Source organism: Herpailurus yagouaroundi, unplaced genomic scaffold (genome assembly GCF_014898765.1).
Source record: "Herpailurus yagouaroundi ecotype Mexico unplaced genomic scaffold, PumYag 160, whole genome shotgun sequence".
NCBI lineage: Eukaryota > Metazoa > Chordata > Mammalia > Carnivora > Felidae > Herpailurus > Herpailurus yagouaroundi.
Window position 1 is genome coordinate 48,328,448 of NW_024412401.1, and position 17,837 is coordinate 48,346,284.

Genomic DNA, 17,837 nt, shown 5'->3' on the forward strand with positions numbered 1-17,837 from the left:
CAAATACATGTTTTTCTATTTTTGATTACCAGCAATGTTGATACTGATTTTATCTTATTTAGAGAGTTATCTAACTTTCTGGTTCCCTAAATGAATTTATTGTCTTAGTATATTACAGTTTTCAAACCTTATTTATTTACCTCTGAACAGGCACCAGATATAATTTTAAATTATTGTGAGTTAGTTTTATTACCCAGTTGAAATTATTCTGAAGTATATTTTTAAATGAAAGTGACAGCTTTAAAGTGTTTTGAGGGAGGAAATTAAAGTTGTGTGTTTGAGTTAAGACAACCAAGAGCTCTGTCATGCTGTGGGTGTAATTCAGGACATCTAGGAATGAAATCTGTTCTTAAAAGAATTGATGGTAGTTTTAGGTTAGCATATAAAATCACGGAGCTGGTGCTCAGCTGAGTACTTGGCAGCTTATAGATGTTACTGTCATGTAAGTTACACTAGACACAGAGTGTGCACCACTGTGGATAAACAACAACAGGCACAGAGGAAAAAGGCAGCATCCAAATGCCGACATGCAAGATGCCAACTCCCCTCCTCCCCCTTCCCCAAGATGCCTTGTAACTAAGTGTGGGGAACCTGCTTTTAAACAGATTTACAGAGGTTAATTGGGCTGGGATATTTTAGATTATGTTACACATTAATGAAAATGCTGATTTTGAGCTGTCATGACTCCAGTGCTTTTTATACCATGATAATTATTTTAAAACTTTGTCTTCTGTGTTGTTGAAAACATCTTGGCAGAAAGCCTGTGTGACCTGATTAAACCTATGAATTGTCAGCTGTGATCTATAGTTCTCAGATGAGGTTGCTGACTGGGCATCACTTAGGAAGTTCTTGATTTAAAAGCAAAATTACATGGAGACTACTGTGCCCAGCACTGGATTGCCATTTCAATGGTACATTTTTAATACTATATTTAGGGTCCTGATTGCATAGATTGCTTAACAAATTCATTCACTAGTATATATATATATTTTTTCAATAATATATACTTTTAAAGCATAGCTAATTACTTCATAACATATGAATTTCTCTTCTCCCCTTGAAATTATACAATGGAGACTCCTGTCTAATTCTGTTTATTTTCTAATTTTTGGATATAGTTTGTGAATGAATTATTCCATGGGATTTTTAGATTCTGTTCTTCCAATCATACAGGAAAAAAAAAAAAACAGAATAACTACCTTTAGACGTGTTTGTTTGACATCCTTGGAATTATTTTTGTCCTCTCAAAATCCCAAAGTTTTTACCCCCTTCCCATTTTATGCTTAAAGCATCTAAATTTGGGAAGATTGACATTAGAATATTCTGAGCCGCAGTTACCTTTTTCCAGCAATCCAATCTAGGATAAATTGAGAGGGTGTAATATTAGGAAATCTGGGATGCATGTAAATATTCTCTCAAAGAATTTTCATACTCACGCTTATTGGTAAATGTGAACAAAGAAATTCTCAGCATGAATTGTAGTGCACTAATGTTGTTTGATCATTTTCTCAAATAAACAAAATACTCACACTATTTGTCCTATTTCTCGCTTCTTCTCTCTCTGTCTCTCTCTTTCCTTGAAGGTCTCAGCATCAGAGGAGCCCAGGAGGAGGACCCTCCCGACCCCCAGCTAATGAGACTGGACAATATGCTTTTGGCAGAAGGGGTTTCAGGTCCTGAGAAAGGTGGGGGATCGGCGGCAGCAGCTGCAGCCGCGGCAGCCTCTGGAGGTTCTTCAGATAACTCTATTGAACACTCAGATTACAGAGCCAAATTGACCCAGATCAGACAAATCTATCACACAGAACTGGAGAAATATGAACAGGTCAGCAGCCGCCACTCTCATAGTCCTGCACAAACCCTCTGTTGCTCTTCCATTAGACTGCACTAACCAATTCTGAGGGCTGTGAGGGGTAGGTGTTAACACGAAGAGCAAAATAAATAAGGTCAATGCAAAAACCCAAGTGAATTGCTGGATTCATGAAATGAAGTCCCTTTGAGATTTCGGAGGTGAAGCTGAACCTATTTTATCCCATTCACTTGTTTTCGTTTTACCCATTGCTCACATTCACGCACCCTTACTACCACACCTGCAACCATCCTTCCCCTCTAACCTCACTGCTTGGTGCCCTCCAAAGCTCGGGGTAATTAACATTTACACACTGGCCTTGTTCATGAGTTTTAACAACTTTCAGAGGAAGCGCTGCACAGTGAACTCTTCCTCCTATGCTGTGAGCTCCAGATCCCCCTGGGAATTAATTCTTATGGCTTGTGCCAGAATATAGGGGAGGGAGCTAACCGTCACAAGGCAAGCAGGCTCTGGCCTTTCTCTCTGAAGAGGAGACTCCCAGGATAATTCTAGGTAACCTCGGGCTGGGAATACTAGGCATTGTGTGCTAAATTCCTGATTAGAAAGAGAGTGTAGATTAAAAATGCTATTCTCAGCACTTACATTAACCATACTTCACTGAATCTAAGGCATCTTTGATTTTAAGTTGTGTCACTGTTTATATACCACTAAGGAAAAGTAACGCTACCCTATTTAACTATAACATGCCGTTGACTATAAAATGCTTCCAAACTTCAGAGATGTTAAAAGGTGGGAAAAAAAGAAGTTAAGTCTTAGCTTCAATGAAATAAGGTAAAATGTTGATAGTTTGTTTTAAACATATTTTAGTTGTTAGTAAACCTGAAATCCTGTTTAGTTTGAAGAATTCTCACTAGCAGATAATAAAAAAAAAACCAAAAACCATTATTATAGGGAAAAAAATGTGTCCAAAAAGAAAGATAACATTATTAAGTTGAATCCTGTGAAATTGCCAAGTTTTTAGGTCAAAAACAGTATTGGCAGTTTTATAGAGCCCAACCTAGAATAAGACACTGCCTGGACATCCATCACCCAGATAAATAATGTCAGTATTTTGCCAACCTTATTTTGCCTATTACACACATACACACACACACACACACACACACACACACACACACACACCCTACCTACCTTGTTCTGGTTTTGGTGGAGTGTTTTCAAGCAAGGCTTAGGCATCATACCATTTCATCCACAGACACTTCTCTGTACAGTCAGGCACTTCTTAAAGTCGGAACACTTTAGTAAGATGTGGGTCTCCTGGTCAGTTTTATTACTGATTTTTTTTCTGAGTTCCCTGCGTAGTTTCAGTAGTATATGTCATTTTTTTCATTGTCTTCTCAAGTATTCTGGATGTGGTGGCATTAAGCAAATGTAGGATTCTGTTCCAGAGGTGAGTGTGTTTTGAGGAAGGGTAGAAAATTTATGTAGCTTTATGTTAAAATATAATATAAATTAATATTATAAGATAGGGGTTTGGTTTTTTTTCTGAATAGTACTTTCTGGGGTCTCAAACTGTATCTCTAGTCTCGTTGGTAGGAATTTTTGGTGGAAGATGTGCAAATAAGAATTTTGGAAAAATTATCTTGTGTGTGTATATGCAAAAAAATGGAGCTTTCTGATTTGACATATGAATAATTGAGAGTAAACAAAATAAGTCATGGTTGAAAAAGTTGCCCTGAGCATAAACAGAAGAAAATGATTCCAATTTGTAGCATAATCTTAATCGCATAACTTTGTTAAATACATCTATACATACTTACTAAATAAATACCACCAGTCACCTTGCATGGAAAGATCTATGTAGTATTAGGGACCAAATGGCCCGACTTTTTTGGCTCAGAAATTAAGGTGATTTTCCTTACTGTCTCCTGCCATGGTGCTTCACATCAACTTCGTCTGTAGCCCTGCTGGAAGTTAGGTGAGGCTGTCATTAGTCACTGTCACCAGGGGGATTTCTTTGCTTTTCCTTTGAGAATACACACAAGTTCTTCATAAGTTAATCTATACTATGTATATTTGGAATTTTTGGATTAACTATCATATTGGGAAATAATGAGTTTTAAAGTATAATGATGAATCTTATTTCCCAATATATTCAGTAACCTAATAAAAACCGTTTAAGTATGTATTTCCTTGCTCATTTTTAACACTTTCGGAAGGAAAAATACAGACATGAAGTCGCTGCAGTATTATGAACAAATAAATAGATGGAGTGTGATGACCGGTTGGCTGAATAACAGAATTTAAGTTTACAGATTTTCTTCTGTAGGTTCTGAATTTTCAGTTCTAGAAACAACACAGCAGCATTTATTTCTCTTGAGTTGTCTTTGGGGCTGGATTTTATAGCTCTTCTGTCTGTAGTTCCTAAGTTATTAGATCAGTGAGTTTTAACAGAAGATAGTCAATTGTTTTTTTGTTTGTTTGTTTGCTTTTTACAAGTGTTTGGTATGCAAGTTGTAGGCTTTATCTGGGATAGACCTCCTAGGGATATGCTTTGGAGCAACTAGGAGGGCTAAGCAGAACCAAGTGAGATGAGGGGATGGCATTCCCAAAATAGATGGCATTATCATTTCTATTTTATAGATGAGAAAATGAGACTCAAGTTAAATGATTTGTCCAATGGGTTAGTGTCCAAATCAGGTATTGAAATCAATTTCTGACAATATACCTTCCATTTCCATTGAATTATGCTTGCTACTTATATAGAATTGGAAAATAATTCAGTACATTCTGGTTGTTTCTCATTTGCCCATGTGGACTTGCATTTAGAATGGGATCAGAATACAGCTGGAAAAAACAACTCTCTTAATCACTTTCCAGAAAGCATATTTTTCCTCCTAAAAGTGAACACAGGTATTCCAAGTGACAGAAGCCTGTTAGTAAATAGGAAGAACGAACATACATGTTAAGGCAGTGGATTCATCAGAAAATTGTGTTGAGTCTTTTACTGAGAGAAATAAACTACATTGGAATCTTAGAGCTATTCACTCTACTGTGTTTTGCAACGAAGCTGTAATGAAAATGTATCTGAAGCCTGTTTAGATTTAGATTGCCGTAAAATTAACAAACACTACCACTGCAGTAAATTAAAGTACCTTATAAGCACAGCCACATTTACAAAGCTAAGCAGACTAGAGCTACACTTTGAGCAAAATTAAATCCAAGCCACAAGGCTCAGTTTCATGTGTGTGTTTTAGGAATGGTACGGTCTTTAAAATCCTGTCCTTTTTTTCCCTCCAGAAAATATCCTTTGATCATATGTCTTCGTTACATAGGCTCAGATAAAATGATTTTTGATGATAACCATCTAAATTCACTTATACACACTTTTGAAATATTAGGCATAGAATATATAGTACAGTAAGGTTCTTGAATATTACTACCACCCAAAACGAAACAAAACTATTTTACTTTTCTCTTGTTGATTCTGACACCCAACAGGAATATATAATTTTCCAGAGTTTGCAGCTCCTGTCTTACAACACTTCGTTTGGGGTACATTGCTTCCCTCTTTGGCTAATAAAAAAAAAAAAAAAAAAAAAAAAACAAACGGTTGCTTCTTTGTCTTTTTGTTGAGCAGCTACAAGTTTTGAAAAATGCTTTTACACTACCTTTCAAATATAGTCTTACAAGTAAGGGCCCAACTATTAGAATAAGTGAATTCCTAATGAACTTGAGCCTAGGGTCCTGGGAAGCCTGATTTTAAGAACTGAGCGTCTTCTGGCTTCCTCCACCTCTCTTCCAAAGGGAAATGGACACATGGTTTTTGCAAATGAAATTTGACTTAGACATTTGCTCTCAGTTAAAAAGAAAAAGATATATCATGCCCTGTGCTGCTCTCCCACTTTGCTTGTACGAGAAGAAATGCTTGTACACAGGCAATTCACTTCATAATTTACAGCTGCTATAATAGAGATGACATATTGAAAGCTATCTACTATAATTATATTGAAATACATTTTTGCTGAAGGCAAAAGTGTTGTAAGGGTCCCAACCCTCCCCGAGCATCTGGGAACCTGCTTCCCGAGTTCACAGATGTCTTTTGAATTCACCTCAAATCAGGTAAAGCACTGGAAGCAAGCATGTACACCAAATGTGCCCAAGACTAACCAGGTAATGTTTAGCTACTACAGGACTTTCAGACTGCAAGGACTTAATCGTGGGAGGAACGGAAATTGAGTGTGGAGCCTAAACCATTGTAAAAGCATGTCCTTGTGCTTTTCGAGGATCTCAACATTATGTGCTTACATTTGCTGGCAAAATCTCCTTTGCTTGTAAAGGAGTTTTGTTTTTATCAGGTTAAAAAAAATACTGATGTTATTACATGAGAGATTGTGTAGCTTAAGAGGCTGGACAGACAAAAGGGTACTATCTGATGGAAACTTTATATTTCATTTTCCCAAGCAAGGCTTTGTCACCGATTGCTCCAAGGGAAAGGTTTTACTTCTTGTCAGCTTTCATGCTGGGTCTTTTCCTTGGCTGGAAAGTGTGTTTGAATGTTCCCCTTTTTTTCCTCCAAGTTTCTGCATTATTAGCTCTATGTACCAAATGTCTCTTTGACCACAAACTTGATTAATCAAATGACTTGTTTTAATATGTGAATACTCTTTTGTTTTCAGCTTCTGTCTGTATAATTCAGGAAGTGGGAAGGCCTGACTATATTAACTGTATTAGGTAATCAGAGTAGGGACTGCTTGCAGAATAGCTAACATATACAAAATATGAATTTCATAAAATTGCCATTTTCATTGTCAACAATAACTGCCATTTATTAAATATTAATTACATCCTAGGCTCTGTGCAAAGACCTTAGCATGTATAATATAATCCTTATGAAACCCTTATGAGATAGGTCCCTAAATCATGTAATTAGGTAAGAAGTGTTGAGGTACAGTAGATATTTCATCTTTGTGGCTGCTCCTTACACATATTTGTCTCATTCCACTTGGATTAGGAAAAATCTTTAGGTGTTGACTTTTATCCAAAACAAAAAGAATTTGTTGATTTAATAAACATTCCATAAATACAAAATCTATGATATTGGACCAGAGTTACTTGCAAGGTTATAAAGACATCTAGAAAATGGATGCATGCAAATTTGAGAGGCGATAACTTTTAATAGAGATTTATTCTCTTTGAAAAGTGGATTTTAGAATGGGGGTATCATGATCTGTTGACTACAGTCAGCTTCTCTAGATGGTTACAAAAGACCAATTCGGTTGTTAGATCTGATCACTTACCCATTTTAAAGCTTCCTCTAAAGTCAGTGCTTGCTCACTGTCTGATTTTATATTTTTACATTTGTTGATGTGAATTTACAGGCAAGAAAGGGATTGAGTCTTGAATTCACAACTGAAAAACACCGCCACAAAACTTTAACTCGGCACTCTGAAAACTTTGAGTGTAAATGAAATATGTATGGATATTGAGGAGACAGTTTTACTAGCCAATAAATATCATTAAAAACATTATCCAAATAGTTCAAATCCTTAACTGGTTTTGGGTTTTTAAGGAGAAGGGAACCAATGACAAGGAGAAAGGCTCATAATAAGAATTAATTGAGGGGCGCCTGGGTGGCGCAGTCAGTTAAGCGTCCGACTTCAGCCAGGTCACGATCTCGCGGTCTGTGAGTTCGAGCCCCGCGTCAGGCTCTGGGCTGATGGCTTGGAGCCTGGAGCCTGTTTCCGATTCTGTGTCTCCCTCTCTCTCTGCCCCTCCCCCGTTCATGCTCTGTCTCTCTCTGTCCCAAAAATAAAATAAAAACGTTGAAAAAAAAAATTTAAAGAATTGATTGAAAATGTTTTTATCAGGCAGATCTTTTCATACTTTATGTTCAGTTAACTATGTTCTTGCAATGTGTGTTTTAAAACACAAGCAAAAATGCATCCTAGATAGTTTCAACATCTGGATTAAAAGAAAAAGAGGCTTCTGCCACTGCTTTAGCTCAGAAAATTCAAGGAGTCGAAACTCTCATTTCCTAAATATTCTAATTAACCAAGGTGTTACTACATTTGTATTGTGGACATTGACCAGAAATTTTTTTTTTTTTTTTTTTGGGGGGGGACAGAGAGAGACAGAGCATGAACAGGGGAGGGGCAGAGAGAGAGGGAGACACAGAATCGGAAACAGGCTCCAGGCTCCGAGCCATCAGCCCAGAGCCTGACGCGGGGCTCGAACTCACGGACCGCGAGATCGTGACCTGGCTGAAGTCGGACGCTTAACCGACTGCGCCACCCAGGCGCCCCATGACCAGAAATTTTTTTAACCGATAATTTCACCTGGAAAAATAATAAGGCAATGAAAAATTTCTCCAATGTCTATTTTAATACTCTCGTCTTGTAAGTGTGATTGAGGTTGTGATAAATGAGCATCCCACATTATAAACGGCATCGATGCTAGTATGTGGTTGGGTGGCCCTTCAAAACAACTCTGCAATCATTTGATCATTCTTACTGCATTTATCTGCTTAAAAAATGTATACCTTTTAAGGAATAGAAGATGAGGCAGTACTGTGCTCTGCTCTGAAACTGGTACAGATGATGCTGTAAATGAGGCTGTAATTTACTTTCAGTGGTATAAAGGAAAAAAATCACTTTGCCTAAAGTGTATGCATCTTTCTTAAGGGTGTACCCAGATTTTAATTATCTAAATGTAAATACTTAACGAATTTTACTTAGAGTAATGAGCTAAAGTGCACACTACATAAATGAGATGTTCTAATTAATCATGTATGAACTACTGGTTTAAAGAAAAGCTATGTGAATTCTGTGAATGTTGGGCTATTGCCAAATTGCTAATCAGCATTTGCATTCATAGATGAGTTCACTTAATAAGTTGTGAGACATTCAGCAAATGTTTTAGGAAATTATGAGTTTTTAGATGCAGAAACTTTTTGCTTTTAACCCTTTTTTTCCCTCACTTGCTTCCTAGAAACGATAGGCAAACTTTCTTTCTGGAGAGATTAAAATGCAGCCAGAGAATAACCTAAGAGAGCTTGCATCTCAAGGATCATTCACATAGGAGTTTTGAATTATTTATCAAGACGTACACCCTGTCAAAGATATATGTTACTATAATGTGCAAGCTAGGTTTTTAGGAATTTGCAATGTTCTGTGTGCAAATTACAAATGCTTCCATACTCCAGTGCAGCAGTACTCCAGCCTTTTGGTCTTAAGACCTAGACCTAGACTCTTAGAACTTATTGGAGACCCCCAAGAGCTTTTGTTTGGTGGATTATATCTGTCAACATTTATTATAATAGAAATTAAAACTCAGAAATATTAAAAGGATTCATTCATTAATCTTAAAATAGCAATAATGAATCATTATATGTTAACCTAAATACCACTTTTGTAAAAACCTGTTATTTTCCCCAAAGCCTCGGCATCTATTGAGAAAAATGACATTGTTTTTATAATCTTGCAAACTCTTTAATGTTGGGCTCAATAGAAGTCACCTGGATCTTAAATGTGCTTCTGTTAGTCAATCTGTTGTCATTGTGGTTGAAATAATACAAAGAACATCTGGATCTGGCCACACACAAATATGTCATTGGAAAAGGCAGGAGTGGTAATAGCATTTTCAGATAGTTGTGGATTTTCTTCTTTGATATTACACCAAAACTCGGCAAGCTGTAATTTCTTAAAGGTTAGTTACAGTGCAGAGTCTGAACCCATATCAATTAACTCTTTGTACTCTGTTCCTTTCAAATCCATTGGTCTAATATGCACTTGGAATGGATCTTCTGCCTATGCATATTTTTGTAACATCATGCATTGATCATTTGGAAAGTATTGGTTCACTGAGTTACGTATATCTTCCAGTGTTGACACATTTCATTATATAATACCAAAATACGTTTATTAGTATCAACATCAAACTAATCAGAAAGTCCACTGAGAAACTGTTAAGCTAACAGTGGTGGATGCAAGTTTTCCAAAATTCTAATTTTCACTTGAAAGCTCAAATTCATTATGACAGACACTACTGTCAGCTCTTTACCTTTACGTGACAAGCGCAGTTTGTTCATTTTTGAGGGCATCTGCCAAATACCCAAGTCTGAATAATCAGAATTTGTTGGTTTTGCTTTAAAAAAAAAATGGTGTTCCATGAAAAAAGCAGCTTTAGCTCACAACTTCAACAATCACATAGCTGCTTTTTCTCAAGGTAACTGTCTGTTGATATGCAGTAGAGTGCTTTTTGTTTGTTTCCCATTTTGTCACACAGAATATTAACGACCTAGTGAAGGGCTGGGATATAATAAGATGAATAATTTCTCTTGCTTCACCAAGGACATTCATAAATGAAACTTTCTCTTTGCGTGTGTTTGTGTGAATGCAGGGTGGTGAAGGATAAACAAAGAAGCATCAAAGATTACTTAGTATTCGGTTTCCCAAAGAGTTTTTCTTAGCACATTGGTCCCCAAGATGCTATAGAGCTCTGCTGTCCAGTCAGTTACCACTAGCCACGTGTAGATGTCGAGCACTTGAAATCTGGCTAGTATGAGTTGAGATGTGCTATAAGTGTAAAATACATACCGGGTTAGAAAGTGAACCAAAAGAGATGATGTAACATACGTCACTAACTGTGTTTCTTAAATATTGGTTATGTGTTGAAATGTTCATAGTTTTCATATATTGGGTTAAATAAAATATATTTTTAAAATTAATTTCACCTGATTCTTTTTATTTTTTTAATGTGGCTATGAGAGGTTTTTTCAAATTTTATATGTGGCTTGCGATATATTTCTTTTGGACAGCACTCCTCTAGAGAAAAGAGGTTTTATAACCAAATTTATTTGGGAAAAGTTGGCTATACCATTCCCTCTTGAAGATTTATTGTGCATATTGCTGTGTTAGTATTGAGGAGTCTTGCAAAAAAAAAAAAAAGCTTAAAAAATTTTGCTTAATTCTGCATTTTCCAAATATACTATATTTTGGGACCATGTATTAATAGTCTCTGGAACTAGCTATTGAAGTACACACTTTCTGATCCCAGTGTAGGGACATAGTTCTAGTCTAATTTTCTTCATTTTACTGATAACAAAACTGAGGGGTAGAGTTTGTCAAGTTATATCATTTTGAAATTTTATGAACATCTCTTTAGAGAAAGCACAAGAAAAAATAAGTACATATATTTCTTGTCAGGATGACCACTTGTTTTCAGTTTGGCCTAAGGTAGTTAAAGTAATATAATGGGGGACAGTCTTAAGTCTGTTTTTATTTTGGTGTCCTTAAAGATAGAACTTCTGGTTTTAGAGCTACACAGTTCCTTGACATTTTACTGACTCGTAACCTAGGACAATACTTCGTAGCCTTATTTAGTTATAAACTGGCTAAGAATCTGAAAACAAAACTCCACAGTTGTCCCTTCAGGTATTACACAGGCACACACAACTTGCATAAGATTTCAGGGACTCCTAGACGTTCTAAACTTATCCATGGACTCCAAGTTAAGAATCCCTCACATATAGTTCAGGGACAATGTATTTACAGATGTTAATCACCATTACTCTCAAATTGTAATATGGCTGACCAATCAATAGATGTTTATTGGATGCCCACTGTGTACAATGCATAATTCTACACTCCAAAGAATCCCATAAGTGTAACATAGGGTCACTGCTCACTTAAATTGCCTAAGACCTAAGATATACCCCCCCAAAATCCTTTCATTGATAAGCAAGACTCATTTTACTTCACCTTAGAAATATTTATAGAAAAGCTCCCTAAAAGCTTAGAGTAACTGAAACACCCAGTGAACTTACTTGAAAGGTTAGTTCTCTAATGAGCAGTTAGAAAAACCATCATGTGCTATATGTGAGCCATGTTCAGGGTATCTATAGGGGAGTGGACATTATTACAGCTTCAAACTGTGTCTTGCGGTGATCAATGATTGTTCTGTCTGCTTGCCCTACCAGGGGCATCTGTACAGTAAGATGCAGAATCTCCCGTCATGCCTTTTTAATGAAAATGCCAGAAGATGTTCTTTTTATTCAAGGGTGTAAACTGATGCTTTATTTACCAAAGCAGTACTAGATTTCAGCGTGGGCCCCGTTACTTGGTTTTATAGGTCTAAAAGAATATAGGTGAACTGAAAGAAGGGCTGAGGATTGTTCACTTAGAAGCTCGAGACCCAGCTCTGATCCTTCTTTTCCTGCTGCACGTCCCCTGAAGAGTTGAGCTGCTTTACCCATCTTCCACGGATGGCCCATATCTATGGATAAGGCCGACACCATAGCTAAATTTTACTGGGACATTGGCATGCTTGACGTCCAAGGCCCTTTACATGCCAGGATGGATCCGAATCCCCTCTTCTTCTCTACATACTCTCTCTCATCCTCTGAACTTGCTGCATATTATTTCCGTGGTTTTTCTTGTGCCTCGCATTCTTCCTAGTTTCCATCTTTATCTACTTTTCAAAAATCCTACTTATTCTTTAAAGCCCAAATGTCACTGTGCCATGAAGCCTGATGTGATCTCTGCCTCCACAGGAGGACACTCCTTCCTTGGAACTTAGGAAACACTTATTCACATCTTCCTGTGACACTTTGGAAAGACCGCCTTTTTGAGAATTTTTTATATATTTATTTTATCATAGTAAAGGCCGGGTCCACATCTTGCTCCTTTCTCTATACCTTAATAGCATCGGGAAGAGTTTGCACTCCATAGTCCTTCTGTAAACATTTGTTGAATAAATGTGGAACCCCAGAGAAAATAAGAGGTGCTTAGTATTGACTATAAACATATTTTCCTACTTATCCATAGGAGTTGGTAGAGCATATCCTCCAGTGGGAAAACCTCATTTTGGAACTGGGAAAAGGGTGAGGGGAAGGACAGTTGAGTGCGATATGCCTCCTTTGCATGTCCAGGCCATTCGTAGTTTCAGAATTCTTTGCTGCCCCATCTAACTACCACTGCCATTTGACAAGTGTCTTAGTTTTCATTTTACCCTACCCACTGCATAACACCACTGGCAATTGCAAATGAGGTGGAAATTTAGATGTTCATGTTTGGGTGTGATAATCTAAAATACCAGATTCCTAAGGAGTGACTTTTTTTCCCCTTTACAGGCATGTAATGAATTCACTACACATGTGATGAACCTTCTCCGAGAGCAGAGTAGAACACGTCCCATTTCCCCAAAAGAAATTGAAAGAATGGTGGGCATCATCCATCGAAAATTTAGTTCCATTCAGATGCAGCTCAAACAAAGCACTTGTGAAGCAGTTATGATTTTAAGATCAAGGTTCCTTGATGCCAGGTATGTGAGGCCACAAATCTGTTGCATGGCTTTCCCCCCCCCCCCCTTCACTCCTTGTATATTATTTTCTGTAAAACTGGCCAGTTGGTCTTAGATTCTTCTTTAATTTGGGTATAAGAGCTCTTCTCTACAATGGATAGCTAATATCACCTCATGGTGCCTGCACTGTCAAGGTTCCTCTTGTTTGGGGGTGGACCTATTAGCTACCAGTTTGGTGACTCAGGAAACAGGATTTAGTGCTGCTACTAATGACTTAGGAAGATGGAGCCTATAATTCTGATGCTACAAAGTATTTTTAAGGATAATTTTCAGTATGTGTAACTCTGTACTTTAACAAAGGCTTGTGGTCTAAGAATTTCTTGATGTTACATCACCTGTGCACATTATAAGAAAATATTTGGAAATACTAGTGTCCCCAAGAAGGAAGTGGTGTTGTAGTTCATAGCAATTACCACAAAACTCCACCTATCGTTGCTCCAAATCAAGGAAGAAAGCCTGTCAGTTTCTCCTGTAGGGATAACAATTCCCCTTTTATCTGAAACGTTCACCGAGTTTTGCAGGAGTTAATCAATTGTATATGGTGTGTTGGACCTACTGGATGACGTAACTGAATTGTCACGTTCCTGCTACATGCTGCCTCAGCAGGGATGCCTCTTGGGCATTGCTAAAGCTTGTGATCAGCCTTCAGCTTTGGAAAGGAGTTTCTGATTTGTTTTGCTTTCTCTCCCTTGCAATCTGACAGAGGTGGTAATTATCATCCACATTTTGCAACATTGAAGAAAGTAAGTTAGCTTCTCAACTGGAAAACAGGTTGTGGAAGGGTGTTCACGCCAGAGCTCTGCCTTAGGGCCCAACAAAGAAACACATGCCACCAACTATACTACGGTTCTAGTTAAGGAAAGCCCCAGATCATTTCCACTTCCTTCTTCTTCCGTACTGAATTAGTCACCAGTTTTCAGCCCTTCTCACATTAGCTCACTCTTCCTGCCCACACACCGCTCAATCCTTGCCTACCATTTTGTACCTGGACCAGCGCGGGCCTCTCCTGTGCCTCCCTGTCTCCAGCCTCAATCCCTTTCTCACCCCGCTTCCACACCCCGTTTCTGTTTCTGCAGCATCTCTGTGATGCCTTAAAAATCACAAGTAGCTTTTCCATGCTGGATAACTCACACGCTACTTAACCTAGCACTTAAGGCCTAATGTGACCTGTTCTCACCTGCTTACTTTTTTGTTAAGATTCTTTAAAGTTTTGTGTTTTTTCCCTATTTGACAAATCCCAAGCTCAGTATGGAAAATTGGAAAACCTATAGAATAGAAAGCTGAAAGGTAAAAGACAACCGCATTTTTGCTACCTAAAGAAAAAAATTCACTGTAAATGCTTTAATATGTTTCCTTCTGGTTTGGGGGCTTTTAAAAAATGTTTTTGTGATAGTACAATATGCATAATTTGGTTTGCTTTTTAAAAAATTTACCCTGACTAAATAAAACGTTTGTATAAAGTATAAGCTATATCTGAGCTTTCAGCAAATTGTAATCTTTTTGCTGGTGGAGGGTCTTGCCTCAATGTTGATGGCTCCTGACTGGTCAGAGTGATGGTTGCTGAAGGCTGGGGTGGCTGTGGCAATTTCTTAAGACAACAATGAAGTTTGCTGCACGATTGACTCTTCACAGACAATTTCTCTGTAGCATGTGATACTGTTTGATAGCATTTTACTCACAGTACAGCTGCTTTTAAAATTGGAGTCAGTCTTCTCAAACCCTGCTGATTGATCAATTAAGTTTATATAAAATTCTAAATTCTTGGGTGCCTGGGTGGCTCAGTTGGTTGAGCATCGACCTTGATTTCAGCTCAGGTCATGATCCCTGGTCATGGAATCAAGCTCTGCATCAGATTCTCTGCTGAGCACGGAGCCTGCTTAAGATTCTCTCTCCCTCTGCCCCTACCCCTATTCACTCTCGCTCTCCTCTGAATTAGAAAATAAAAATAAAATAGTCTAAATCCTTTGTTGTCATTTCAACCATCTTCACAGCCTCTTCACCAAGAGTAGATTCCGTCTCAAGAAATCACTTTCTATGCTCATCCATAAGAAGCAACTCCTCATCCATTCAAGTTTTCTCATGAGTTGGCAGCAACTCAGCCCCATCTCTAGGCTCCACATTTAATTCTAGTTCTCTTACTGTTTCCACCACATCTGCAGTGATTTCCTCCACTAAAAAATCATGAGGGCTGGAATCAACTTCCCTTAAATTCCTGTTAATGTTGATGTTTTGATCTCTTCCCATGCATCACAAATGTTCATAATGGCCTCAGAATGGTGAATCCTTTCCAGAGAGTTTTCAAGTTACTTTGTCCAGATACATCAGAGGAATCACCATCTATGGCCACTGTATCTTTACAAAGTGTATTTCTTTTTTTTTTTTTTTTTTTGACATTTATTTATTTTTGAGAGACAGAGAGCATGAGCAGGGGAGGGGCAGAGAGAGAGGGAGACACAGAATCAGAAGCAGGCTCCAGACTCTGAGCTGTCAGCACAGAGCCCAGTGCAGGGCTCGAACCCATGAACCGTGAGATCGTGACCTGAGCTGAAGTCAGAAACAACCTACGGAGCCACCCAGGCACTCCTACAAAATGTATTTCTTAAACAATAAGACTTGAAAGTCAGAATTGCTCCTTGATCCATGGGCTGCAAAATGGATATTATGTTAGTTGGCGTGAAAACATAATCTCATTGTCCATGTCCATTAGAGCTCTTGGGTAACCGGGTGCATTGTCAATGAGCAGTAATATTTTGAAAGCAATCTTTTTTTCCCGAGCAGTAGGTCTTAACAGTGGGCTTAAGATAGTCAATAAACCATGTTGTAAACAGGGGTGCTGTCCGCCAGGTTTTGTTGTTCCACTGATAGAGCCCAGGCAGAGTAGATTTAGCATAATGCTTAGGGGCCCTGCAATTTTCGGAATGGTCAATGAGCACTGACCTCAACTTAAAGTCACCAGCTGCATTAGCCCTAACAAGAGAGCCACAGCCTGTCCTTTAAAGCTTTGAAGCCAGGATTGACTTCTCCTCTCTAGCTATGAAAGTCCTAGATGGCATCTTCTTCTAATAGAAGGCTGTTTGGCCTACATTGAAAATCTGGTGTTTAGTGGAGTCCCCTTCATTAACTATCTTAGCCAGTTCTTCCAGTTAACCTGCTGCAGCTTCTATATCAGCACTTGCCGCTTCGTCTTGCACTTTTCTGTGATAGAGATGGCTTCTTTCCTTAAACCTCACCAGCCAACCCCTACCAGCTTCAGACTTTTCTTCTGCGGCTTCCTCACCTCTCTTAGCCTTCACAGAATTGAAAAAAGAGCCTTGTTCTAAGTTAGAATTTGGCTTCAGAGCATATGTTCTGGCCTGTTTGAGCTTCCATTCAGACCGCTAAAACTTTTTCCATCAGCTATATGGCTGTTGTCACTTTCTTACCATTCTTGTGTTCACTGGAAGACCACATTCAGTTTTCTTCCAGAACTTTTCCTTTTGGGGAGCCTGGGTGGCTCCATCGGTTGGATGTCTGACTCTTGATTTTGGCTCAGGTCGCTATCCTAGGGTTGTGGGATTGAGCCCCACAACGGGCTCTGCACTGGTCCTGGAGCCTGCTTGAGATTCTCATTCTCTCTTTTTCCCTCTCTCTGTCTCTTTCTCTCTCTGTGCCTCTGCCTTTCTCCTTGGCTCATGCTGTCTCTCACAAAATAAAATTAAAAAAAATTTTTTTTAATAAAAAAAACCCAACTTTTCCTTTGTATTCACAACTTGGTTGACTGGCTCAAGAGGCCTGGGTTTTGGCTGTCTTACTAAGCTTAATAAAGACATGCCTTCCTCACTGAGCTCAGTCATTTCTACCTTTTGATTTCAAGTGAGAGACATGTACTTTTCACTCCTTGTACTTGGATACTTAGAGACCATTGTAGGGTTACTCATTGACCTAATGCCATATTGTTGTGTCTCTGGGAATAGGGAGGCCTGACAAGATGGAGAGAGTTGGGGGAAGGAGCAGTCCAAACACCCACAACATTTATTAAGTTTGCTGTCTTAGATGGGTGTGCTTCTTGGCACCCAATAACAGTCACAGTAGTAACATCGAAGATCACTGATCACAGATCACCATAACAACTATAATAATAAGATAAGAGTTTGAAATATCGCAAGAATTCTCAAAATCTGACACGGAGACACCAAATGAGCAAAAACACTTGGAAAAATGGCTCCGACAGATTTGCTCAATGCAGGGCTGCCACAAACCTTCACTTTGTTAAAATTGCAGTATGCCTGTGTGCTATACAATTCTATTCAATTATGCAGTGAGATGTAACAGGATAAGTGCTGTGAAGAAAATAAAGCGATATAAAATGATGGAAAGAGGATACTATTTTAAACAGATTTTTTTAAAGTTTATTTATTTATTTTGAGAGAGAACATGCACGCATGAGTACGGGAGGAGCAGAGCGAGAGAGAGAGAGAGAGAGAGAGAGAGAGAGAGAGGGAGAGAGAATCCCAAGTAGGCTCCATGCTGTCAGCACAGAACCTGATGCAGGGCTCAAACTCATGAACCGCAAGATCGTGACCTGAGCCGAAACCAAGAGTTGGAGGCTTAGCCAACTGAGCCACCCAGGCACCCATAATCTGATTTTTTTTTTCAAAATTTTTTGATGTTTTTTAATTTGAGACAG

General features: G+C 38.4%; 1 protein-coding gene across 3 annotated transcripts in view; it reads left to right on the forward strand.

Annotated features, from left to right (window-relative positions):
• The window catches only part of PBX3 (PBX homeobox 3), a 224,265-nt gene that overhangs the window by 164,022 nt on the left and 42,406 nt on the right, over positions 1-17,837 (forward strand). For all 3 annotated transcript variants that reach the window (XM_040482330.1, XM_040482332.1, XM_040482331.1), the window contains exons 3-4: positions 1,584-1,825; positions 12,942-13,132. In XM_040482330.1, the coding sequence (XP_040338264.1) occupies positions 1,584-1,825; positions 12,942-13,132 (433 nt within the window). The remainder of the gene's footprint in view (positions 1-1,583; positions 1,826-12,941; positions 13,133-17,837) is intronic.